Source organism: Puccinia triticina, chromosome 14A (genome assembly GCF_026914185.1).
Source record: "Puccinia triticina chromosome 14A, complete sequence".
Classification (NCBI taxonomy): Eukaryota; Fungi; Basidiomycota; class Pucciniomycetes; order Pucciniales; family Pucciniaceae; genus Puccinia; species Puccinia triticina.
In genome coordinates, this window is record NC_070571.1 from 1,539,191 (window position 1) to 1,565,304 (window position 26,114).

The window sequence follows — 26,114 nt, forward strand, 5'->3', positions numbered from 1 at the left end:
TGGAAGTTCACGATCTCTTCAAATATCTCGGCCAGTAAAAACAAAAGTATCTAAATTCAAATAAGTTCTTTCCAATATACAATTGCATCCACGTATTCTTCGCCCTCGTCTGATTGTCCATCAGGATTACTGGAAATTGTTTTCAATCTGCCTGCTTGGGGAATCAATCCTACTCGTTGGAATCCGAGTGAATCCCAAATGGCTACGGATGCCAGATTATTCTTGTAAACAAGGTTGAAAACTGAAGCCCTGTAGCCTTATCGAAATGAGATCATTTCGATCGAAAGCAATTTTATTTTTTGGATATACTGATTCACAATGTTGTCTGGGCAAGAATAGATTGATTGGGATTGAACTTACCTAGTAAGGGAGCATAATGCAAAAATGATCGGGCTAATGTTTTACCAATCTTACGTCCCCTGTGGCGTGGATCCACGACAAAACCCCCATTGCAACACTAAAAGAGTGCATTCAAACGCGAAAATCGCCGGGTGACATGGATATCTTGATCAGCATTTCACAGTCGACGTGCGAAAGTACTTCTTGTCTAAAGATGCGCACATGAGCTGAGCGTCCTGGGTAGTTGGGTTTGATGTAGTAAATCCCGGCGATAGTCTCTTGGAGCGGCCGGTCTGAAATCAAGTCGAGTAGAAAGTGTGGCTGGATTTTGTCGATGCTTACGCCTTCCTCCCTGGATTGGTTCACATTCATTTCCGTGTTATCGTGAGTACTTCGATCAGAGGTGAGAAGTAAGATACATGGAGCATTGCTCACCGATTTGCGTGATGACCATCTGGAGTTTCTCTCGCGGCCGGAAACGCGTCAAGAACCCCAATGAAGATGTCGTGGGCTAAGAATTCGATCCGGAGCGAAGAATGTGCCCCCAGAAAAGTAAGTTCTGGATCCGAACTTAGGGAGAGTATATCAAGGGTGAAAAGGAAGGACATACAGAGGAAATATTTTTTGAATCCGTCGAGTCCCAACATTTCCTCCTGAGGATAAGTTCTTCCTTCAGCGACGATAGAATCGAATAGGCCACTCAAATGTTTCCATAACGGCTCGAACCGATCTGGGTTTTTGATAATCACATCATCAGACTCAGATGACAAAACATCCTGAATTGGAAAAACTGTTAAAGAAGCCGATTGGTCCGGTAATCTGTACGTGCGTGGTCGCAGTGGAGTCGCTGTGGTCGTTCTTTTACTGATTGGACCGTAGGCGCTCATATTGGTGGGCGTCGAGAGATATGGCCGCTCCACTCAACATGAAACTTGAACCAAGCTGGCATTGTCACTGCACATTCTCGATTATTCTCCTTACAAGCGCAGCTCTTCTGTAAAAGTCCGCATGACTCCCAGATCGGCATCATCACCATGAGTCCCTTATCGTTACATCACAATTGTCTCCCTGTCCACTCCAAACCGAACCCACCGGGCTTGCATTCTCAAGGGTTTCCCTCTCAATTTATATTCTCATCGAATCTCAGGTGGATGTGACTTTGTAATTCCATCCACTACCCTTTGAAACTGCGTCCTTCAATTTTAAAGTATCGCAAGTTGATCAAAAAACATATCTAATATATCCTCTTGCTAACAAAAGTGACTCCATAGCACAAATCAGAAACTGTTTCTTCTCCTAAAGTACAATGTTATTATTCCCGATTTCGTTTTGAAAACCCAAAGAGAGGCAGAAAGGATGAATCAATTTTTCATGATACGATAGAGAGCCTTAATGGAGACACCAATAGTGCAAAGGATCATCAATGAACCACTGTAATATACTAAGGATTTGTATCCGGCTTTGGTTGATGGGGAACTTTGTAACAACGCTCCAGCAATCGGTCCCGTTAGAACGTTGGCGATTCCACGACTGGTCGCAAAATAGACGACCAAGCTTCCCGAATTTGGCTCTGACGGAGCAATGATCATTGCAAATCTTTGCCAAAGGCAGGAAAATCCTCCGGCGCTTATTCCGTCTGATTTCATATATCCAACAAACCAAAATTTGATTCAGATTGTACTTCATTTTCCATGGTATGTAGCAGTAAAAACGCGCTCGCTGTAACGATTGAAAGAAGCGAAGAAACTTACAGACAATGGCAAATGCCGCCAACATAGCAAACCCATCAGAGTGTCCCCATAAAACAAAAATACTAACTGAACTCGCGACAGAAGTTACGCCTATGATCCAGCTTAAATCATAGTGATCACTCAAAGCTCCGGTCAACAGTTGGCCGATGATGCTCGAGCCTGCAAAAAGACCAAGGACGATCCCTCCGGGGCTGCCTGTCTCACAAGGTGCAAAACGTTCAGGGGACTTGAAAATTGGGAGGGAAATGGACGGATCTTACCAATCGATGTGGCGTAGGTAGGCATGTACAGGGTCGGCACGAAAAAAGACCTATTATTCCGAGTGGTTGGAGCGATCGGTGCCCACTCTTGATTGATGAAGGAGGAAATATCAGGAAAAAAATACTTACAAGCTTTGCAACAACTATGATTTGCCACGATAACAACATGTTAGCCATCTGAAAACTTGTTATTCGAAAGGGAAAGGGGGGATGTCGAAAGGAAATTGGAGAAAGAACAGACGTTTAAGCAAGTGAATGCCCAAAAAATTGGCCTCTTCAAATATTTTCTGGTCGGAGCGGCTGGTGCACGCCGTCTGACAGACACGGGCAATCGACCGCTATTAATGAATGACTAGAGCATGATTAGCGAAAGAAGCCGGGTTTTTAAACTTCCTCAAGGAGGGTTATGTTGAATATCTTGGCTTACCGAAAGAAAGGCAAGATTGGTGCCATACCAATGAGGAATGCTGCTCCAAGTCCGCGAAGAGTCTGGGGGGTCCCATATTTCTTTAAAGACCAATCGAGAACAGGCGGGATGATCAGGCCAAAGACAGAGGTACCTTGAAGTGATTGAAAGATTATTCAGAAGATTGATGATCGCGGCTGTGAGGTGATAAATGATGAGCTGCTCTCAAACTCACCGGCAAACATTATAGAGCCAGCAAGGCCACGCTTTACAACCCACCACTCAGAGAGAAAGAAAAGTGCTGGATAGCTAAAAATACAAGACTCCATTTTAGACCTTTGTTCCTTTCTGTTCCAGTAAAAAAGGCAGCGATGACCAATTGATATTTTAGTCTTACTATAGAAGGGCTGTTATTGGGGGAAAAATCAGTCTGAGGCCGCCTCTATCATCGGGTTTTCATAGAAAGGATCAGATTTACCTCCACCAATCCCGTACAGAATACCTTGACACAATAGCAATTGCCACGCCTATGTAGAAAAACATGGGGTAGTCAGGGTAGGTTAGACCAAGCAGATCAGTAATACGTTTCACATGACTTACGTTTGTCGAATAAGATGCAGCTAAAAACGATCCACTACAAATTATCGTTCCAATTGTTGGTAAATATACCGCCGACTTGGGTATGTTTTCCATCAATGAAAGGACGATCGAGCCAATGCAGTACAAGATTCCCGTGCATAAGGTCCCTTTGTAATCATTGGAAAAAGTTTTAATAGCAATTGGAAGATTCAGCGGGTTTGTTTAAGAAGATGTGGCAGCAAAAACAGGGACTGACCGATGATGGCGGCCATTGTGGATGACATTTGGGAGTATGGATGGAAGTCTAAAAAGACCCCAAACGACAGTGGGATTCCTGACCAAAAAAAGCAACCAGAGAATAATCACAGTTGATCAGGACACATGCATGGGGGCAACAGAAATGGCGCCCCAGAAGGAGATTTCAAGAGGATACCAAAGGGGATGGGACCAACCCCAGACATAACCTTCGACCAAGAACGAAAGAAAGATGAATCTCCATGCCAAAAACCCTCCATCTATGGGCGCCAAGATCTTCTCGCGGTCTTTGGATGATAAAGTGTTCGGGATCGTCGACGACTGGACCGACCGCAGACCATTATCGTCGTCATTTTGGAAGTCTGGAGAAGTGTGCTTGAGGTGGTCGTAGTTCGGGTTGAGGTCGTTGGAGTTGTAGCTCGTAATCTTCGGCCTGTTGGATATCGTGTTGCCCGATGATACGTGGGTATCATCCTTCGCGTTATAATGGAATGTCGTGAGTTCGTGTAACGAGAGCTGATGATCGGGCATCGGGTCGGCCATCTTTCTCTTCCTAGAGCAAGCACAAATTCAAAACCGATTCCCTGGAATGCTTTGCTCACACCACCACTGGCACCTTCAACCTCTTCTATCTCTTTGTTTCTTATCTCTTTTCCTGAGCAGGAAGTTGGAAGAGAGAGGAAGAGTGGGGGCAGTGCCGGTGAGTGCCAGTGGCCGAGGGAACCAGCAGGGACCCAGGAGTTTTAAGATATACCTCAAGGCTCTGCTCCCCAACGAAACCTCTCCCCAACGCCCAGGGCCATATCAGTCGAATTGATCCCAGCATACATGCTGCTGGGGATGTATGAGCCTGCCTCTCGGTGGGACTGTGAAACGGGGTCTCCATCCAACACAGAGGGCGCATTTGGTGTTCTAATCGCTGAAACAAATTTCAGAATGTATAAAAACATACCAGCACCGATATGGCCATCGCTATCGGAATCTTTCCACTTGACAGATAGCCAGTCAGAGCGCTATGTACAGCTTCCCCGCGAATCCCAGCTGGACAAGTCATAACGTACAATATGTGATAGGGGTTCATGATAGGTGTTTATCACCATCATTTCATAACATTTTCCAGTTTTTGTAACCAATAAGGAAGAACAGCTCAAAAAATCACCCAAAGGAGGTTTGCCCGTAGTCTAAATGTTTATGATACCTATCTGGGGGCCTCCCGGGATCGTTGTAGAGCTTCATAAGCTAGGTTTCCGTGCAAGAATCTAGACTTCTCGGGTACCAACATCATTGAGGATCCAAGCCTGCGAAGTGACATGCAGCCGTCCACTGAAAGCCCCGCATTTTAAAAATTGTGTGTAATAACTTGACGTAAGTACATAACCCTTGGACAGGACCTGAGAGTCCGCGAAACGACGGATATAACCATGTATGTAAATAAGGTGAAAAGATGAGATCTCCGGGTGTTTGCAGGAGTACAAACTTTGGCAAGCCACCTCGACACCGCCTCATATATTTACAACGCCCCATACACAACCAGAGCATGGGTCAGAACAAAGAACGAGGTAAGACTCTCTAGACGGATGCAGAGAAAGAGAGCATAAGAACCAGAAGGAAAGGAGATGATGGGCATGTTGCGTTGAGGAAATGCTTGGATAAGTAGATGGGGGGGCAGGAAGGATGATTGGACGGGAGACGGGAAGAGAGAGAGAGAGAGCGATGTCGATGAGGATGCATCGATCAAAACATCTGGCCCTCGCTCGCGTAAAAGAAGTTACTACTGAGGGGCACCGGGGGCACATTCAACTGACTGCGTCCGTGCCGAAGGAGATAAAGGGGGGGAAAGACCCGAGCACGCAGCGATCAACACCAGCCCCAGAAAAAAAAAAAGCGAGGGGGAAGAGGGAGGGGAAGACGTACTTGGGGACGTCGACGCGTTCGCCGGTGAGGTCGAGCAACTTGATCATCGTCCCGATCTGGGTCAAGCTGTACACGATCTCGGCGGTTTCCTGGGTGGTCATAGTGCCCTCGACGTTGGGCATGGGGACGGAGTTGAGGGAGTACTGTTGAGAGCTTGAGTGGGGCGGTTTGAGGGGAGGGGCGAGGGATGTGCTGATGAGCGGGGAGGAGGAGGATGAGGCGGGGTCGTGGGGGTGGTCGATGGAGACCGCGGGGGGACGGAAGGGGATGTGAGAGGTGATCGACTTGACCAGGTTGAGTCCATCGAACCATTCGCTGTAGATGTGTGTGTTGGAAGGGAACAGACGGAGCAGGAGATGGTCGCCGTTCATGAGCGAGATGCTGGCGTGATGGAGCTGGCCGGTGGTGGCCTGCCCGGCCTTCTTCGGATGGGCCTCGTTGGTAGCGAGCATGACGAAGCTGTCGCTGGCGCTCGACGACGACGTGCTGCTCACCCGGCGCGGCGACGATGGTCGACGGTCGAGGTAGGGATGGTTCTCTTGGCTGCTTTCGCGCGCTTGTTGTTGCTGCTGCTGCTGCTTCGAAGAACTGTTGCTCGTCCCCGAGCCGCTCAGGATCGACGTAATCAGCGACACATCAACTGGGTCGAGGAGAAAGAACTCTCTAGTCAGCTAATGACCATCAGCAAAAAAAAAAAAATGGATAAAAAAAAAACTCACTTCGGTCTGGCAGCTCTTCCACGCCGCTTGACACGGGCACAGGCTGCTGAGTCTCGAGGTAATGCAGATGCTTCTTGTTCGGCGCCAACCGATAGAACCTCCATCGCGGGACGATATTGTTGTGGCTCGGATCAAGTAACACATTACTGTTTTTCGAGTTACTGAATTGAGAATGAGCGCGCAAGCTGGGCACCGAAAAGCCTAATTTGCTGCTCCCATGGTTCGAATTAGTCGTCGCGATGCGCTCCGGATAGTGCGGAAACCAACAGCCTGCTAGTAAGGTGTTGATCCGTTGTGTCTTGACGAATTCGAACGCGTTTTGGTATAGTTTTCCCCTTAAATTCCTGTTCCATTGCCCAGAGCTTCAGCTCCACGGCCAATGATTTATTTTGTGAGAGAAGACAGCAAACGGCGTACCTAACGGGGGTTTTATTCCACATGCTATCCTCCATGGCCAACTCCTGCATCTGCCGATCACGGACCTTCATGTACTCGCCATTCTCGAATTCTCTGACCAGATTCATCCAACTGATCTTGACGGATCCTTTGGAGTCTTCCAGATTCCTCAGCGCGTTTCGTAGATGGCTTCGGACGAGGACTCCGACCCGTTCGAAATCATTCGTGGTTGCGCCGGATTCATTCCACATCAGCTTGAAGAAATCTAGGGCCAAATGGTGCAGTTTGGGGTAGTTGAGCATGAACGGCTTGAAGACGGTGATCAGTTGATCGGCTTGGGCATCGGCTACATTCCACTCGTAAAGGTCGATAAGGATCTGTTGGAGAACATCATCAGTTCGGCACATCAACCTTCCCCTGGAGATGGCGCGCTTACTTCGGTGCATTTATTCGATGCTTTTGCAAACGGACATCTTCGCCCGTCAGGCTTGAGTAATTGTTCGGCAATAAACTGATGGATATGATCTCAGCCATAGATTAGAGATATAGAGAAGTGGACACTGATGAGCAGCAACATAAATACCTTGTCGAATTCGGCTGCGCGGGTGGTCATGAATCTGAACATCAACTTGAGGCCCAAGACGCCGACCTTCTCAAAGTCGTCGAGCAGGTTAGCCGAGTCGAAGCCGAGCGTCTTCCACTTCCGTGCTTCCAGCTCGTCCTCACCCGTGCGCTCCTCGTCGCCCTCCTCCCTGCTCGCGTTATGGCGGGCATCGAGCTCGCGGGCCCGGCTGGCCATCTCCATGAGCTGCTCGACATGTTCTGCACACTCCGAGTTGACGGTCGTCCGGATCAGCCGACGGTTCATGAGCACCAGGTTTCGCTGGAAGGTGAGGATGTCCGCCTCGACCTCGTCGAACGCCTCGTCTGCCCGCCCCTCGCCGAGCCTCAGCACCGCTCTGCGAATGCCTGCACGCTCCATGCGCTCCATAAACCAGCCCACATAGTCCTGCCGGGCGTCCTCCCAGAGGGCTGCTCGCATGAGTGCGTTGACGAGTGCGAAGCTCACCTGGGAGAGGCTGAAGTCGGAGGTGGATCCGGAGCCTATCCGGCGGGCCAGCAAACAGAACAGATCTTCCTTATCCCCGGCCGCCTCGAGCACGCCGCAGATGGCCCCGAAGGCTAGTCGGGGGGAGGCAGACGAGTCGTGAGCGATGAATTTCTGGAGGATGGCGGTGGTGGGTCTGAGGACATTGATGGGGGCGTTGCTGATGACCAGGGTGACGAGCCGGTCGGCCAGGATCGGTTCCCATCGTCTGCGCTGTTCGGCTGTCGATTGATCGATCATCACTTTGAGTGCTGAGAGTGCGTAGGCCAAGGTATTGCCGGTTGACGTTTTGCATAGTCGGAGCAGTTCACGCGAGCCGCCTCTTTCTTGGAATTCGCTAGAGAATTCAGGTTCCTGTAGTTTTTTTTTTTTTGGTGAGTATACGTGTGTGTGTTTTTTTGATGAGAAGATGGCAAACTCTTAGATAGTCCTTTAGGCTGAACAGCGGCAGTTTGATTGCTTTGAGATGGTCCTGATTCTGCTGGGCTTGGTTGGATTCGGTGAGGTTGACGGACGCGAGTTTTTCGGCAATGTCGCGTGCTTCGATGGTCGGCGACTTGACCAGTTTGAGTGAGCCCAGCCCGTTTTCGATCTTGCTGAAGACCTGGGATTGTGGATAGAAGGAGTGAGAAGGCTGGATGGATGGCTAGTTTTAGTTGCTCTTACATACGTTGTCAGGGGTGATCAGCTCGTTGTTCGAGGCATCCCGCAGACAGAACATCTCCGCGGGCTCGTCGAGTGCGAGCTGGGTTGATCGGCAGAGCTGGCGGATGACTTCATCGAGGGGCACGTTTCTGTCGATGCGCGCCTTGACCGAGCGCGGGTTGGCTGAGCTGGGGTGTTTGTAGGTGATGAGGATGGTGGGCAGGGTGGTGAGTTCGGGTGCGGTCTGGGTGAGCTGCGGGGTGATTCCGATGGGGTTGGTCTGGTCGAATGAGGGCGAGTAGTGTTGTGGCTGTGGGTGGAGTAGTTGCTGCTGCTGCTGCTGCTGGTGGTGGAGCGAGGTGGCCTGGGTGTTGGCTGAGGATGGCTGGCAGGAGGAGGATGAGCTGGGGGAGATGGGGGTGTTCATCGTGCTGGGTGGGTGCTGGGTGGCTGGTGGGTGGCTGGTGGGTGGCTGGTTGGATGCTGGCGGAGTGGGAGAAGCAACTTCGGATTTCCAATGATGTCATATTCCCACTGCCAAGCATGCTGACGTAAGCCTCCACACAAACGTTGCGGCTGTGACATGGCAGCCCTGCGCCCAGCCGCGCGCACTACTAGACGCAGAAAAAAGGCGGCAAATACAGCAATGTCAGAAAAGCTTGCGGGTTCGCGAGGCTGAAAATCCGACATACACACATTTTCATTTCAGCCCCCTGCCCTGTATGCCCTTCCAAATCTTCGATTTCTTCCCAATCCTTCCCTCTCTCCATCACCTCTCTCTCTCTCCCTCCTTCCCTCCCCGACCACCATGCCCCCCGGACCTCCCTCCCCCTCCACGAAACCTAACCAAAACCTAACCTCCCCCCAACCGGTACCACCGCCTGTCCCGCCGGCCGCCCGGCGAACCGAATCCCCATCCGCCGACCACCCAGCAATAACCGCTGACCGCGCCAGCAATATTGCCTACGCCCCCAGCAATACCCCATACCAGGTTTGTCCCCCATCCCCACCCAATTTTCCCCTGTCGCCAAGCTAACTAGCCCCGACAACTGCAGACCAACGACATTCTTTTCAAAGACCCATTCAAGCGGATTAAGGCCAGTGAGTCACCTCCCCCGCACCCCTCACGGTCCCCAGCGCTGACATCACCTCCCCAGTCATGGTTTATGTCAGATACGCCCGAGACGTCAAATTCATCGTGGTCCAAATGGCCTCGCGGGGCTTGTCACTCGACCAGATCAACAAGACGTTATTTCAGAAGGTCTCACCCGACTCGCTCCAACGGTGGAACGATTTGTATTGCCAGACGCGTGATGTGGTCCGAGATCCGGCTCTCTACGAGGATCGGGGCCGTCCTTTGGCCTTCACCTGTGAGGAGGCCGAATTTGTGCTGGACGCCCTCGCCGCGGAGCCCACTTTGTATCTTGACGAGATCCAGAGGCATATCAAAGCTATGACCGGCACTCGCCACCCCATCAGCACGATTCACCAGGAATTAACCAGGAGCCTTCTTCTGACGAAGAAGGTAGCAAGGACTGTACACCCTGATCAGTCTGAGGGGCATCGCGCGGCCTATACCGACCACATTGGGATGTACCCCCCGGAATACCTGGTATTTGTTGGTCAGTGCTGTCAGGCTGCTTGTTGTTTCACCAGACCGGTGAATAGCTGATGCCGTTTGCCCTGTTTTGCTATGTTATCAGATGAGTGCGGGGTCTCCCTTGGGACACACTCTTGGGACCGTGCATGGGCGCTTCGTGGCCGGCGCACTTCTAGGCTCTCCAGGCCCCTCCGAGCTCCTAGAATCTCAGTGCTGCCTGCAGTCTTGTTGGATGGGTTGCTCGCAACCATTGCTCAAGAAGGAACAATGCGCCGCATTGATATGGAGTACTTCATTGAGGAGGTCTTGGTAAGCGGCCTGTAACTCTTATGTTGCCTGCCCCCGCACTGACACGGCTGGCGCCTGCAGGTTCCGGAAATGAACCCATTCCCCGGTTGAAACAGTATTCTCGTGATGGATAATGCACGCATCCACCACGGCGGTCGAATTGCAGAGATATGCGAAGCGGCCAACATCCTCTTGATTTACTTGCCGCCATCACTGCAAAAATAACTTGGTCAACTGCTTGCAGTTGACATGCAGGATACTCAAGCCAAGCTGCCATTGTAACTCCACATGAATGCAGAAGTGCCTTTGTTGGCACAGTCACTGTGCAAGGTGCACAGTGACTGTGCATTGAAGCTTGGGTTGAGTCAAACCTTGAGTAAGGCTGGTGTAACACCACAAGCTTCCTCAGAGTTGCCACATGTCAACTGCTCACAGTTGACACAGTTTTTTTTGCAGTGCATATTCCCCCGATTTCAATCCGATTGAAAAAGTTTTCTCCGTCCTCAAGTCTCAGATCAAACGGCATCAGATATTGACCGGTACTATTGCGGACGCCGAGATCATCAAGGACTTCTTGCCCACAATTGTGACCCCAGCGTTGATGAGAGGACTATTCTTGGGCAGCGGGTATTCAGCGGGGGCCCAAGGGGAAGGGATCATCAATGCACCTGAGGAAGACAATGGGGCCCCGGGGGCTGTCCCCAATGCAATTTGATGAGCCGGAGGTTCTGTGGGCGCTTTGGGCCCTCATTTTTTCCTTCTTTTGTTTCATAGGCTTTTGCCTGTGAGATTAAAAATGATTGTGATTTGTGTTTTTCCGCTAAGTCCTCACGCGGGCGCCGCGAGAATAGAGGACTTAGCGATGTGAGCGTGCACCTTCTTGGGGTTTTTTGCTAAGTCCTCATGGGGGCGCCGCGTGCATAGAGGACTTGACTTAGCAAAGTGAGCGTGTACCTTCTTGGGGTTTTTTGCTAAGTCCTCACGGGGCGCCGCGAGAATGGAGGACTTAGCAAGCAAGGTCTTAGCAAGGTGGAAGCTCACCTTGCTAAGACCTCACAGGGGCGCCGCAAGAATACATTGGGGAGCTCACAGAGAGCCTTTTTTGGGCAGCTCACGCAAATCATGAAGAACTTATGACTATTGCATTGCTATGCGGGGGGAGGGGGTGCTTGCTCCGCATGTGACAGGAGCATGGGGAAGACATTTTGATATGACGGATAATGGGAAAACAAAAAGAAAGACACGCCACTGGCTGTGCCACTTACCACCGGGTTTACTTAGGCGGTCCTGGGGTTGGTCCTCAGATTTCCGGGGAGGGGCCCATGGGTTGTGCGGGAGATCCCTCAGGGTCGACGGGCTGCGATGGAGAGGGGAGTTCCTCCCTTGGGCTTGGTGGGGAGCCCGAGCCAGAGGCCACTGGCGGTCCAGTTGCGGATTCGATGTTGCTTTGGGCGGCACTGGAACTCGACGGGGCCGGAGTTTGCGGATTGGTTGGGTTGGTGGCGGACTCAGTGTGAGTGGCCACCAACCATTGCGCACCCTTCATCAATTGTGAGGCAATTGGCAAGGGGAAATTGAGGGATTGCAATTCCGCCGGGGTTGTATCGAGGAAGTAATCCCATCGTCGGATGTGCGCCAGGTTGATCAGCGCCCTGGGGACGGGGTCGTCTTTGTCAAAGTTGCACAAAGAGAGGAACTCCTCAATCGTCAGGGCGGTCCCTAAGGCATTGAGGCGGAGCCTGTCTTCCGGGCTGCTCTTGCTAATCCACGAGCTCAGAGAGTCCGATCTTGACGTTGGTAGCTTGCGGGTTGGGGAGGAAGAGGGTGGGGATCGTGGCCTGCCAAAATTTAAGCAACTGATTGTATGAGCAATCCCATCGCCTGCAGGGCTGCGAAGTATCTTGTGGGCCGGGGATCGAAGCTCGCCAGCCGGAGGACCAGATAACACCTCGATTTCGGACCCGGCGGGGCTGGGGGCACGGGTGTTGGGAGCCGTGCAGAAGGAGGAATCCTCGGGATGTGAGGATTCCAGCTTGTCTGAATCGTGTCCACGGGCCATCTGCACACCGTGACGTGCCCCGTTCGCAGGGGTGGGAGAATCCTACTGATTCGGAGAGGGTCCCAACACCGTGGCCGTCTCCGCGGCTTGCACAGGGACAGAGGCGGCCGCCGTTGGGGACGGGTTGGAGACGAGGCGTGGAGGGATAACTCGGCCCGTGGACGTAATGCGCGGGGCAGAGAAGACCCGACCTCCAGGGGCCGAGGGCCCACGGGCTGGGAGGAATACGCGGGCGGCGGCCGCGGGGTGCGGGATGGGCCCACGGCTGGCCAGGGGGGAAGCCGTGGAGCCATCTGGGGAGCGAGACGGGTTTGGACGAGCATCGCCGACAGCGGGGCCGGAGGCGCGACCGCGGGGGGAGGGATTGGCTGAGCGAGCGGGGCTGATAGAGTTGCCAGTAGGACCATCTTGTCTGTGCCGGCCGAGGCGGGCTGATTGTTGCGCAGCCAAGTCGGCCAGGGTGTGAACGCGGACGTTTTCAACCACAAATTCTGGTCCAGGTGGTGGGTTGTCGAAGTCTACCCCGCGGGCATTGTGGAGGAGGGCCCGGCTCCAGGTGTGCAGGCATTCCCTGTTCACCCTTATCGACCTGGATGGGTCCTGAGGGTGCTGGATCCGAAGCGATTCCGCATTGCCCCCATACCTGGCGATCAGGTGTCGGGTCAAATCCGTCAGGATGCTCAACCTCCTTGCGGCATTTACATCTGCCCTGGGCTGGTTGAGGAGAAAAACACACGTCAGTCGGCGGCCCGCGGATGCAAGAGAGGGAAATCAGGGGAGTGTACTTACGTTCACCACAAGGCAGGCCTGCGCTTGTTCCAACGCGAGTCGAGTGTCTTCTGGGCCATAGCTCATGGCAAGGGTATCTTGTTGTGCCCGTTCCTGTGAATTTTGAACGTCAGCATACCATCACGGCCAGCCAGCAGGATGATCATGGGAAAGAAACTCACCTGCTGTTGCTCTTGGGCAGCCCTACGCGGGTCATTCATTGTTATCTTGACCTGCACTTTGGAGAGCGGGTTCTCCAACACCGCAGAGACAAAGGGCGCAAAGTCGCCGTCGGTGGTGATCATCGCGTTCAATTTGGCACTGTATGTCAAGTGCTTCATTATTATCCCCTGCCATTTTAGCAGGCCCTGGGCGTTGAGGCTCTTGAGATGCGCCCCCAGGAGAGGAATCGTTTTGTCGACGGCATCCACGGCGTCGAGTTTGAATGTTGCCCAGTTTGAATTTGCAATGTCAGTCAGGAGCACCGCGGTGCCCCTGGGAAGCACTCGTTCCCATTCCTTCGCTGCTGCTGCCGGAGGATTTCTTGCATTGGCGGCTTGGGAGAGCTGGCCGGCCGCGGTCCGCATGTAGACGTGGTGGAGAATCTGGATGGGCCTCGGGCCCGGGGCATTTGCAGCAGTAGCATTTGGATTCCCGCCATCAGGGGGGCCTGGAGGGTTTTGATTGGCGGAGTTGGAAGCTTCGATTGAGGGGCTCGCCAGATCTTCGCCATCGGAGTCTTCATAGAACAACCTGCAAGATTGCCCCTCTGGCGCCTGCGAGGGGCCAAGTTGAGATTCCTGGGGCGCGTCCTCTGCGGTGCCGTTGGGAGTGTAGTCCGGCGGATCACGTTTGGCACCAACCCGGCGGGTGAGGGTGAAGAAATCATCAGTTGCTTGGTGGTTGGTTGTTGATCTGTTGGCCATTGGCTGAATTGGTGTTCAGGACCAATAGAACTATGTATCAGCATCTGCCTGCGAAGAAATTTGGTGAATCACAGGGAGTAACTCACAACGATTTTTCTGGATGAATGGATTGGGCTTGATTGGACACGGTCTTTGTGATAGGCCTGTGGGAGGAGCGGCGGTCAAAAGTTGGGTGAGTTAGCAGCTTTTGGCGACAGGGGAAAATTGGGTGGGGATGGGGGACAAACCTGGTATGGGGTATCGCTGGGGGCGTAGGCAATATTGCTGGCGCGGTCAGCGGTTATTGCTGGGTGGTCGGCGGATGGGGATTTGGTTCGCCGGGCGGCCGGCGGGACAGGCGGTGGTACCGGTTGGGGGGAGGTTAGGTTTTGGTTAGGTTTCGTGGAGGGGGAGGGAGGTCCGGGGGGCATGGTGGTCGGGGAGGGAAGGAGGGAGAGAGAGAGAGGTGATGGAGAGAGGGAAGGATTGGGAAGAAATCAAAGATTTGGAAGGGCATACAGGGCAGGGGGCTGAAATGAAAATGTGTGTGTGTCGGATTTTCAGCCTCGCGAACCCGCAAGCTTTTCTGACATTGCTGTACATACAAGGGGGTCCGCCCTCTTGATCTTGAAAAGCCTCAAACATCTTGAGGCCATCCGCGCACAGCCGCACCGCAAACTGAAAGACGACTCTGTGTGTACCATTCTGCATGCCAGCAGAGAGCATTTTGGCCCCACCCAACCACCCAGTGAGGAGTCCCACCTGCCCGCGGGCTCAGACCTTATTGCTTGGCATTCCCATAGAGGGGGAGCTTCCTACGTCCTACTGAGGAGGCGGGACCCCCTCTAATCCTCTCACCTCCCATCTGCACTCAGACTGCCTAGCAGGGAGTCAGGGGAATTAGAGCAGGGAGCTAGAACCCCCCTATCCTGACTTGCGATGTGGTGATCAATTCTGGAACACATGCCAAATTGTCCACTGACAGTGCGGAACGGAGCAGAGCGGAGCGCACAACTGAAGGCAGCGGAGCGCGGAGCTCAACGGCGGAACTAGACTCAGGCTGAGCTGGCCAGCGGAGGTGGTGATTGAGGAAAGCCGTGGCAGCCAAAAGGGCGGCCCGTCAGGGGTGTGGAAGCTAGGGAGAGGAGTTTGATGGCGGTCAAAGGCAAGTGGTGGAGACAACAGTAGTTAGCGTCAGAGCGGAGCTTGGTGGATGACATGGGTGTGTGTATAGCACTTGGCGGATGACAAGTGTGCGTGTGTGAACAGAGTTAGCGGATGGTGTGCGCGGGCGGTGGGCGGAGGATATCTTTTAGTTCTCTTCCTTTTCTCTATAAAAACACGGTGCACACCAGGAAAAATAAACTATCACTAGACTGCAGGTGACATCAGGCTAAGTCCAATGAGCTACCCACCAGTTGCATAGCAACAGTGGGTCGCTACGCTACAGGGCCACTTGGCGTTAGCGTAGCGGCAAAAAGCGCCCGCCCATTTTGAGTAGCGTTAGCGCGCTGTTAGCGCCGCTACGCTGCGCTAATTTTCAGCGGCGCTAACAGCGTACCAATTGTTTGTTAGTGTTAGCGCGCCGCTACAGTCACTACGCTGCGCTACAGCGCTTTTAGCGGAAAAAATGCCTTTTTTTCAGCTAAAAGCACTGTGGCGCACCTTAGCGCGCGCTCTTTTGCGCCCTGCGTGTGTAGCGTTAGCGCAATTGCGCGCATCTGCGCTAACGCTACGCTAACAGCTAAATTAGCTGCGCACCCTTTGCGCGTAGTGTTAGCGCAGAGAAGGCACAATTCGCTAACGCTACGCTAAAATTTAGCGGAATTCCGCTACGCTACGCCACGTTAACTCTACGGTTAGCGTAGCTGGCCACATGGACAGCCCCCTGTAGGAAACACAGGGGCCATTGTGTCCTAGTTTTGGTAGCACCAGAGCAGGAACAAAGTGACAGTCATTGTTGCTTGATGTCACCTGATGTCTGGTGACAATATATTTTTCCTGGTGGTAGGGGAAGGAGGATTCTGCATGATACTCCCCACAGACTCTCTTCTTACAGTTTTACTTTACTTTGCGGATTGTTGTGCTTCTTTTACTTTGTGGACTTGCTTTATGTGTTATGATTGTGCTTGCTTTACAGCTGTTTTCTTGCGGTTTTGCGGAGTTTTGTGGTGCAGTTATCTTCTTTATGCGGTGGAGCTTTATTTTATGGTTTACGTCTGCAGAGCTTTACTTTATTTATCCCACTCAGAGCCCTACAACGCGGCGGAGCTGCAGAGCAGAGTTTCTCCAGATCACCCAACTTCGCCGCTCCAAGATGATTCCGGGTTAAAGTCGGGTGCAGGGACCACTTTTGTTCATCACAGTGGAGTTAGTGGAATATCTGCTGGGCCACCCTGGGCCATTCAAACTACGCAAGGCAGAATAATTGCTCAACAAGTCAAAAAGAATAATTGCTCAACAAGTCAAAAAGAAAAGACAGGCTGGGAATCAAAGATAATTCCCAGCCCTCCTGCAAAGCTGCGGAAAGAATGAGAGTAGACTGGATGAAATTGGCCCACAATATACCTTGGACAATTTCAACCGAAAAGTGTCCCCAGGATGCCTGGGGAACATCCAGTGGATGCCTGGGGCACTGAGCATCATTTGGATGCCTCTGAAAGCATCCAATGGACACTAAAAGTATGCAACTGTCCCTTGTAAAATCTTGATTGATAGTGTCCAATGGGAATCAAAGGCTTTTTTTGGACACCAACTTTTAAAAAAACATTCAAGCAGGTTTGGGGGGGATCACATTTACAACTGAGTGTTCAAGAATTAACTGGAACACCAACTTGCAAAAGTGTATGTCCCCTGTTGTGATCACATATGTATGTGATCACCACAGGGGACATACACTAAAAGTTCATTCTCCCAAAGTGCTTGATAAGTATTATTGGCATTACAATGATGGGCGGATGACTTGTGAACAAGCAGATAAAAACAGCCATTACTTAAATACATGGCTCGGAATCGCGGATGATAGATACTGGAATAACTGAACGAAGACGGTACGTAAAAAACGAAACTACTCAAAATACCAAGACATAGCGATCCCACAAATAGAGGAACGAAGAGAATAATACCAAGCATAAACAGTTGAACAAATTGTGTTGTAGGGATGGTAGAGCGAAAAAGGTTGTCTGAGACGAAGAGGAAGGCGCGAAGATGTTAAAAGGCTAGAACCATTAATAAACCAGCACAAAGGGCGATTGTAGTAGCAGCGGGGAAGAACTGAGATTCGTTCTTGACCGGAGTCCTCCGCGGGGAAGCAGCCCCAGTCTTGGCGCCGTTCTTGGACCCCGAATTCGAGTTAGAGTTGCCGTTGCCGTTGAGAGTGGCCGTAGCAGTCGCGGCTGGTGCGCCGCCGGCCCAGTAATATGTCACGCCCTGTGGGACCGGCGAGGCGACCGCCACACATTGGGAGGATGCCGGAGCAGCTACTGGCAGCGGTGTCGTCGGATCCCCTTGGTGAAACGTCTTCGGACCCGGTGGCGGATAGGCTCCCACGGGAAGATCGAAGTTCGCGTTGCAATTCGAGAACCCAGGCGTCTCGTAATCTGAGAGACAGTCATCGTGGTCAGTAATAGGTATACGAGACCAGTAATCAAGTTAGCTCACCACTAATATACGTAAAGAGAGGACAGGGATGCCGGGTAAAAAAGTTCAGTTTAATTTGTATCGAACAACCAGTGTTTTGATTTGAAGGCTCACCCAGGCATGACCCAAAGACAGCCCATCAGATCATAAGTGTTCTTACAGTACTCATAAGAATCGTCACCATGGCAGGCTCTCAAACAAAACACGGCGTTGCCAGGAATATCGCAGCCACCTACAATTATTAATTTTGGGAAAGGGGTCAGGTTGAGCAAGGGGTCCGCAGATTTATCCACACATCAGAGATTTGCTGACCCATGAATTGCATGAAATCATGCGCCCCGTCAACTGCTGCTCCAACCGGATTCCCAACACCTAGAAAAAAAAATCATATCAATTCTGTAATTTTCTCAGCTTGTCATGACGGATAATGCGACTAGGTCAATAGAACAATCATCACTGACCCATGGCCCCATGATTGTCATATTCACCTCTATTTTCGCGGCGGGTGACGAGAAATTAAACAAAAGTATATGAGTGACGAGATTGATTGGAATAATTAATTAAACAGAAAAACTGACCCGCAATCGTTTGGAGAAAGATTCATTTTGGAGGGATCGTAAGTACCAGAGATCTGGACATATTTATCGGTGTGTCTGAAATGTGAAGTCTTGATGAACCCATCAGGCATAGCTAGAATGCAGTGGGCAGTGAATAGGAGGAAAGGGGGTAATCAGTTGAGGATATTCCGGGTCGAAAGGGTGCGGATAAGGCGACCAAACGGAGTCGAAAAGATGCTCACGCCGAGTGTTATTCACCGGATTTGTACAATAAGCTACTGCATCAGCTTCGGCATCTACTAAGTTCTGCTTCGTTGGGTCCGGGGGCATCAGAATGCAAAAATCGGTGGCACTAATCGAAATACAAAACATTTGCGTCAGATGATCATGTTCCTAGGGGAACAGAAGAAAACGGCAGTTCTGGCGAACCTGTTGAGTCGAATTTGGCGGCCCATCCCAGATAGTGAGGGCGGAGGCAGTCCGCCGGATCCGCTCGGGGGCTTCCATGGGCCCACTTGCGCTGTCGTTACTGGTGCTGGTGGTGGTCCGGAGCCACCAATGTTTGGCACTGTCGGTGGCGCACTGGGAGCTGGAGGAGCGACTTGCTGTTGGGTGAGGGTAATCCAAGACGTGAGCAGGAGCAGCAATGGAGCTTGAACCATGTTGGAAAGGTAGTTGGAGATGGATCAAAGGTGTTGGGTTGACGATACGACAGTCCAATGGTGATATTAGGAAACTTTTGAGACAGGGATGCAGAAGATATACTGATAGTTTAAGGAGCGAATATAAGGAATGATTTGCCTGGTAGATTTTAGAATGGCTTGGCCGGACAACTGGAGAGCGCAATGGGCATAGGGGGAAGTGTGCAGTCCCCTATAGTTAATCGTCAAGTGGACTATGGAGGGAGATGACTGAATGGGAGAGATTTGCGGCCGGCTCACTTGAGAATGATCAGCTTGGCCACCAGCGGTTAAGTTGTAAACAAACTTGTCCGCAGTGTTTAATTTCAATTGTGGAGAGCTCTCTTGACGCTTCTGGGTTTTCTGGCAGATGTCGGCAGATGCTCGTGAGAAAAAAAATGTCCCACCGACTTGAGAGATTAGCCAAGTTCCCATTTCAAGGCAACGCTTGTGGATGACTGCGCGAGACCGCAGATTTTAGTAGGAGCAGCGAAGCCAGAACAACCAGCTCAGTAACAGCTGCGTCAATCAAACAGCGATCGGGTGTTTTTTTTTTTGCCCTGAAAAGGTCATGGACTCCAATCAGCATGAGCCAGCATGAGCCCCGACGAAACTTATTCGGCGGGATTTTCTTGCTGAGCACTACTTGGTGGATTTTCCGATTTGTATTCGTAGGAAGGTGTAGTTTTCATCCATCCATGGAAGTTATTGGGTCCAGGACCGTCAGCGGAGTATTCAGCAATCAATCATGCAGAATCAGCGGTGCGGCAACATACGGGTGAGTGCTGGAGAAACAAGGCGGGATTGCTCATCAAGGGTAGACAGAAAAAAAAAAGACAAGATCTCGGCGAATACGGAAGTGATAAGCTTATGTTTATTTTATGGTTGTCGGCGCCCGGATGTATGTGACAGCCTTCCGCCCATAACATCGACAGCTCGACCAGCTGGCCCAAGACTCAAGTGGATGGACCGCAAAAGACATGTGCGGAGCGTCTCCCGAGTCAAAACCTAGAAATGCGTTGGCGTTTCAGGAAAGTGTGTTGCGTGCACCCAACCTTCCTCCTCAGGGTGGATCATATCGTCTCATTGCAGGTGGCGATGACCCTTCAAGTGCACGGCGCCGGGCGGCGGTGGGTGGCCGAGCGTGGACTTGCAATCTGGGGCCTGGGCGATCCCCGAGTGCGGGAAGCAGGGGCCAGCCCTTCCACGGAAGTTGGGGTGGATGTTTGGTGAATAGTCTCGTGGTCTACTCCATCAACATGTGGTCTCAACCATAGAGTACACATAAACATGTAGCCTTGAAGTTAACAAGTCCCCCGCGGTGGAGAGTGAAACCCTCTTTTGTTGCACACCCGCATCTTTTCATCCTGCAACCTACGGATTCGCGCTTCAACTGGCTCAATCAGGTTCAAATCTTAACTGTTTATCCATCTTCCAGACAAACACACTTCTGCTTAAATTATCAGTTCAAGATGCACCCTTCGCAACCAGCCGTCGTTGGTTTGATCGGGATGGGCCAGATGGGTCGGATGTATGCAGACAGACTAGCGAGCGCCGGTAATTGTCAGTTACGTATATGCCAACCCACTCGATTGCTTCCATTTTTGTACATTTTTCTTACCTGCTAACACACCTCGTTCTTCTATTTTGAAACTTTCTCTAGGCTAATGGTATGTGATCGACCGGAGAAATTCGGCCAGCTACGAGACGACTACAAAGGTACGCTTTTTCTAGCTCCTTATAACGGTCCGAACCTCCCCCGGAGTCTCGTTCGTTGATCGACGGTACTCTGTCAATAGATCGGCCGAATGTAGCGGTGGTTGCTGATGGTCATTTGGTCAGTCGAGCATCTGACTTGATCATTTATTCGGTTGATTCCGAACATATCGAAATGATTGTAGAACAATACGGACCATGTTGAGTGTTTTCCCATGAGAACGTTGAAAAGATTTCAAGTCGACCTTGCCTCTTTCCCTGATCTGCTTACACTCGCCATAACGATGGGTTGAACATCTCTTTAACAGCTACAAAACTAGGAGCGATCGTGGCAGCGCAAACATCAGTCAAAGCACCAGAACAAGCTGCTTTTCAAAAATATTTACCAAGCGACACGAGAGTGTGTTCGATCCACTCTCTTCATGGTCCTTCGATTCCTCCGGATGGTCAGGCATTAGTCAGTTCTCTTATCCTATCCCCTTTACCATCCTTAACTTTGATTGGCTATTGCTACTATTTATTTATCAATTTCAAGGATGATCATCGGAAATCCTCGGGATAATCCGTTGATCAGGTTTTGATTCCTTTTCGTTGCTCGGTTGCAGAGAAGCATTGGGTGATGGACATCTTGGCACCACTCCGAAGTCGATATGTCGAACTTAGCTATGAAGAACACGATGTGGTCATGGCCAATACTCAGGCTTGCACACATGCTGCCTTTCTCAGGTTTGCATCTGTTTCCTAGAGAATAATTGAAAATTTTCATAGTCGAACCAGTATCCTGACCATTGTCCAAACCATTGTATTTTCCAGCATGGGAACCGCCTGGCATGCGACTGGCCGCTTCCCATGGGACTCCGGTCGATATATCGGTGGTATCGAAGTTGCGAAAATCAACATAGTGCGTCTCGGACGCTTCTCCCGACTGAACAATACATCAAGCACTCACTTTTCAACCCGTTTGCGTTGACTAAATCTGTCAAAATGTGATAGACTCTCCGGATATACTCATCTAAATGGCATGTTTACGCTGGCTTGGCAATAATGAACCCAATCGCAAGAATGCAAATCGATCAGTTCGCTCGCTCAGTCACCGAACTGTTCGTCATGATGGTATCTAACGACGAAGAAGGGCTTAAAAAGAGAGTTTATGCTGGTCGAGATCATGTCTTCGGATCGCACAGCTCACCCAGATCATCGCCTCCCCCGATATTTCTTTCGGAAGAGGTCTTTATGAATTTCGCGATCGGCGAACCAGCCGCTGGTCCTTCGCCTCCCAACAGTCATCTCACAATCCTTGCGATCGTCGACTGTTGGCATCAACTTGGGTTAAACCCATTCCTTCACCTTGATATTGCTGCCACGCCTGTCTTTCGGTTGTGGTTCGGTTTGATTTACCATCTCTTCGATTCGCCAGAAAGGCTAGACAAGGCGATCCACGCTGCTGTGTACAACCTTGATTATCGTGCTGATGATTGCGAATTCGTACTCGCCGCTCGTGGATGGAGTCAGTGCATCAGTTACGGCGATTTCAAGCTCTACCAAGCCCGATTTGAGCAAACCGCTGAATTTTTTAAACCTCGGATCGAAGAGGCTCAAGACAAAGGAAATGCAATGCTGAAGTACATTCTCGAATTTTGCGGCTCTGGCTAACAGCCATCATTTCTACCGCTTCCGTTACGTGTCATTTTCTTATTCCTTGCAACGAAGTCAATGTTGGGTCTGTAGCTGCTTTTGCAAAGCCATAACCCCTCCTGCATACCAGTATATACCCAAATCATTTTGTTATCTCGAGGCTCATCTATATTCTTCACAAATCTAGTAGCACAGATTAGCAATCATTTCGATTTTCAAGTGGGCCGCCAGGCGGTCCCGGTATGCGTCTCTTGCAATAGTAATATCATGATTCTAGGAATTGTTTTGTTGAGAAATCTTGCGTCAGAATCCATTTCAATGTTCATCTTTGATTGGGAGAAGGAGATTTTCTCCATAAGAGCAATGTCAATGGAAAACACAATGTCACTCCTACTTCAAGGATGATATTTTTACAATTTTAAACAGATTTCCGTTGAATTACAACTAAATGGTGAGAATCAAGATTTTGGCGTGGGGGATGAAACAGAAAGAAGAAGAATAAACACACAGAGAAAAGGCGAAATTTTTCATCAAGAAAATGAAAGGCAGAAATCTTCTTCGAGAAGATGGAGTTTTTTCATACAACAACCAAAAGGTTACAAATGCTCTCCTCAAGAAAGCAGAGCAATTCAAAATCAATCTGAGGTACATTTTCTGCGGACAGGTTTTTTATGTTGTTTGGAATCAGAAGATGTCGATGGAGACGATTCCTTGCATCTTTTGGGAGAACACTTCTTGTCGTTGTCGCATTGGGAGATGCAGGATTTGTCCTCTTTACACTCCGAAATGCAACCGCAGAACTTGGCACAATCTTGGTTTGGGTCCTTTGGCTTGGTCGTTGAGCTACCGTCTTTCTTGCTCCTGGGGTCAGTCGATGAGCCGTCACCTGTCTTCTTGCCCTTTGGGACAGTCGCTGGGTTGTCAGTTGCTGGTTTGCCGCCTTCTTTCTTGCTATTTTGGTCAGTCGCTGGTTTGCCGCCTTCTTTCTTGTTGCCGTTAGGAGATCCTTCTCCGGGTTTTGTCCTGTCCGCCTTTGGTATGGGTTGACCTCCTTTGCCGAAACATGTGTCTCCTTTACCGGGTTTCCATCCTTTGGGTGGCTTGTAGGCGCTTGCCGGGGCAGGCTTATACCCACCGTATGCACCGGGCTTTGAGCCTGGGTCTTTATTTGGTTCGCCTGTGGTAAATTTGAACGAGTTTAACAAACGTTTTCCCTACTAGATGTGCCGCTGGGGAGAAATTCAGAATTATTAAAATGTATTTGCTTACATGGACGACCGCATTTGGGTTGCTTGGGGGATTGGTCTGAATCTTTGAAAGAATCAACTTGCGATTGTGACCACGGTTTTAGCTTACTCTTGTCGAAGTTAGGATAATTGGTATCATGTCCAACCTGCATAGATTGGGTATCTGGGGGTCCGTCGACGTATTTGCCACTCAAACTCACTTCGTAGCCGAATGCTCCACTCTGTGGATTGGCTAAACAAGCGGAAGTTACAACAAAACGTGTGTCAAATTTGGATCGGCTGGCTCGAATTTTTAAAATGAAATAATTATACAGATAGGCTTGGCTCCAGCTAGGAAATATGTACAAATCCACCCAATCAGTGTTCACGAATTTTCAAGAGAATAAGTAAAATGTTGGACTCACTTCCAGGACGTCCGCCTGTTCCACTGAAGGAGATGAGGTAAGATGGTGACAATCAACAAGGGCTCTGAAAAACATCAGAGACAATACTTACTGCCAGAAAAAAACATGCCCATCCGTAAAGCTGGGTTCCAGGTCAGCCGGCGCAGGGCTCACGGCGTAGGCGTAGCAAGTACCATACGGCTGTTTCGTCAACACAAACTATTTCAGTGAATTACTGCGTTTTTTTCATGAAAAAAACGAGGTGGACCCACACAGCCGTGATTCCCGTCTGACGCGTGATTGACTTGAAACCAAGCAAATAGTTGGACTGTAGGAGATGGAAGAGCAAAACCGTTTAAGCAGTTGTCGCATAAAGAACAGGTGGATCGCGTAACATGCCTTTTGGGTACTTAAGGCGAGTATTAGTTGCACATTCAGAGACTTGGATGTTGGGCGATTGGTGCGCAGCTAGAGCACGAGTGCCAACGAGAAACAGCTGTGTATCAGAGATTGAAATGCACATGGGGAGACTTTGGAGGACCAGGGAAGCCGCCTACGTGGGTTTTTTGCCTGCCAAGCCGCGGTTGGACGATAGTCATGTAGAAAGCCAGTTGCAGGATCCCAGTTGGCAGAAACCAGTCCCGCGAAGAGGAAAAGATTGACGAAAATGGCGTGGCTACTGAAGCCCATGCTTACCTTGCCAGCCAAAAGATGGACTTGATAGATTTCCGCTCGTCTATGGACAAAGTGTAGAGGAATGAGAGCCAGGCGGGTATATAATTTTTGGGGAAAAAAGTCGAGTTGCTTCGTTAATCTAAGAAGGAAAGCTTTTGAGAGAAATGGCCGGCATATGTACAAGAAGTTGCTGCTAATATCCAACACTGTTTATCGAGATCTGTTCAACGGATCTTAAGAGAATGTCGCGGTTGCGGAGCTGCTGATTGTCCATCAGGCCGCCTACTTCAATCTTATTTCTCAGGTGACCCTGCAACAAACAAGTAAAAAGGGTGAGTATTATGTGGCATGTTTTTGCTGATCAACTTCTCCCTGGTATTATCATATCAAAGGGTTGACTGATGATGATGGAACCTTTCAGAAGAGACCCTTGATGAGAGAGAAGAGCGAAAGCTAAAGCTCAATGAAAGGCATGGGGACGAGCAATCTTGACCTAGCGGTAGAGACAACTACAGTACTACCGTACAGCAGTTTCCAGGCGCAAGGAAGTCGACAGCTTTGCGGATGAGGGATCGTGGCTGTCGGGTCCATCCTTGCTGCCGTCAATCGAGCAACTGCCTTGTGAGTACTATCGCAATGAAGCTCATGCCAGCAAGAAAAACGCGATAAGCCTCTCGATGCCCTTTGCCTGGCTTTGCTGGAGGCTCAGGCCAGAGAGGGACTTGGTTAACTTCGAGGCTGTACCAGGTGCATTAAGCATTCACCCAACAGATTTGTACGAGCTATTCACCCTTGTGAACGCAGAAAGGGCATAGCCCTGAGCTTGGGACATTAACTGTCACTTTCGGACGTCGATGTCAGGGGTAATACGAACTTAACACAAGCGTACCCTCCTCGGGGGAGCGTAGCGACCTCCGAAGGAGGGACTTGCCTCTAAAGTCGCATGTCTCGCCCTACAGGATCGAGACAAATGGCAGGGAGGACCCTACGCTCCCCCATTTTCTCCAATATCTCCCTGTTTCCTTTTGATTCATCCCGCACCCTTTGCACCATTGGAATGGCAAGCTTCTTAGCTTATTTTCCCCCACTTCAAACTCCCCCGTATCCATCCCCCCTTGTAAGAAATGTCCTGTAAATGTTGTTACATGGTGGATTTCTGTGCCCAATCCCCCCCTTCGAGCCCGCGCGGGCTCAGGGAATTTCAAATTTTGAGCTCAAAAACCGCTGGATCACCTCTCCAGAACCACTTCACAGTAGGTGGAGTGGGCTAGTAATTATGTGTGTCAGCTAGGTAAAAAACTGTGAAATGGAAGCTGAGATTGCAGGCTACAAGTCTGTCTACTCAGATTTTTTTTAAACTACAAACTACATTTTTAAAAACATTTTGAAAATAAAACATGTGTTTTTTTGCCAGAAATTCTCGAGTCTGTAGGGCCAATGGTGTGACTTTAGAGGTAAGCCTCTCCTTCGGAGACGCTTCGCGCCTCCTTGGAGAGGCTTTGTTAAGCTCGGGGGTAATACGGCCACCTATTATGTAAGTCCTCCTTTGGAGGCGGGCACTTCGCGCGCAGGAGGGACTTCGAAGTTCGG

General features: G+C 50.5%; 7 protein-coding genes across 7 annotated transcripts; 1 reads left to right on the forward strand and 6 right to left on the reverse strand.

The window, feature by feature from the left end:
* Nucleotides 1-56: 56 nt before the first annotated feature.
* PtA15_14A108 (uncharacterized protein) lies at nt 57-1,226 on the reverse strand (the record flags this gene model as incomplete). Its single annotated transcript, XM_053162790.1, has 5 exons — nt 57-256; nt 361-457; nt 562-691; nt 775-850; nt 950-1,226. The coding sequence occupies 5 exons, from the start codon at nt 1,224-1,226 to the stop codon at nt 57-59; spliced, it is 780 nt and encodes a 259-aa protein (XP_053026781.1).
* Nucleotides 1,227-1,700: 474 nt separating this feature from the next.
* Nucleotides 1,701-4,133, reverse strand: PtA15_14A109 (uncharacterized protein; the record flags this gene model as incomplete). Its single annotated transcript, XM_053162791.1, has 12 exons — nt 1,701-1,975; nt 2,091-2,285; nt 2,351-2,400; nt 2,480-2,493; nt 2,592-2,688; nt 2,778-2,910; nt 2,992-3,065; nt 3,154-3,163; nt 3,235-3,283; nt 3,357-3,502; nt 3,592-3,669; nt 3,788-4,133. The coding sequence occupies 12 exons, from the start codon at nt 4,131-4,133 to the stop codon at nt 1,701-1,703; spliced, it is 1,467 nt and encodes a 488-aa protein (XP_053026782.1).
* A 1,191-nt stretch (nt 4,134-5,324) lies between these two features.
* PtA15_14A110 (uncharacterized protein) lies at nt 5,325-8,799 on the reverse strand (the record flags this gene model as incomplete). The annotated part of the gene is made up of 8 exons (XM_053162793.1): nt 5,325-5,394; nt 5,505-6,144; nt 6,224-6,567; nt 6,641-6,996; nt 7,056-7,130; nt 7,203-8,081; nt 8,146-8,331; nt 8,398-8,799. 8 exons carry the CDS (start codon nt 8,797-8,799, stop codon nt 5,325-5,327), a joined length of 2,952 nt encoding a protein of 983 aa, XP_053026783.1.
* Nucleotides 8,800-11,560: 2,761 nt separating this feature from the next.
* On the reverse strand, nt 11,561-12,726 carry PtA15_14A111 (uncharacterized protein; the record flags this gene model as incomplete). Its single annotated transcript, XM_053162794.1, has 2 exons — nt 11,561-11,717; nt 12,419-12,726. The coding sequence occupies 2 exons, from the start codon at nt 12,724-12,726 to the stop codon at nt 11,561-11,563; spliced, it is 465 nt and encodes a 154-aa protein (XP_053026784.1).
* A 4,618-nt stretch (nt 12,727-17,344) lies between these two features.
* Nucleotides 17,345-18,850, reverse strand: PtA15_14A112 (uncharacterized protein; the record flags this gene model as incomplete). Its single annotated transcript, XM_053162795.1, has 7 exons — nt 17,345-17,591; nt 17,746-17,863; nt 17,944-18,003; nt 18,093-18,121; nt 18,210-18,321; nt 18,431-18,540; nt 18,618-18,850. 7 exons carry the CDS (start codon nt 18,848-18,850, stop codon nt 17,345-17,347), a joined length of 909 nt encoding a protein of 302 aa, XP_053026785.1.
* A 1,490-nt stretch (nt 18,851-20,340) lies between these two features.
* Nucleotides 20,341-22,237, forward strand: PtA15_14A113 (uncharacterized protein; the record flags this gene model as incomplete). The annotated part of the gene is made up of 7 exons (XM_053162796.1): nt 20,341-20,435; nt 20,532-20,587; nt 20,668-20,784; nt 20,893-21,041; nt 21,159-21,310; nt 21,398-21,485; nt 21,578-22,237. The coding sequence occupies 7 exons, from the start codon at nt 20,341-20,343 to the stop codon at nt 22,235-22,237; spliced, it is 1,317 nt and encodes a 438-aa protein (XP_053026786.1).
* Nucleotides 22,238-22,854: 617 nt separating this feature from the next.
* On the reverse strand, nt 22,855-24,539 carry PtA15_14A114 (uncharacterized protein; the record flags this gene model as incomplete). The annotated part of the gene is made up of 7 exons (XM_053162797.1): nt 22,855-23,396; nt 23,489-23,698; nt 23,871-23,893; nt 23,962-24,050; nt 24,122-24,177; nt 24,249-24,317; nt 24,407-24,539. The coding sequence occupies 7 exons, from the start codon at nt 24,537-24,539 to the stop codon at nt 22,855-22,857; spliced, it is 1,122 nt and encodes a 373-aa protein (XP_053026787.1).
* Nucleotides 24,540-26,114: the final 1,575 nt, after the last annotated feature.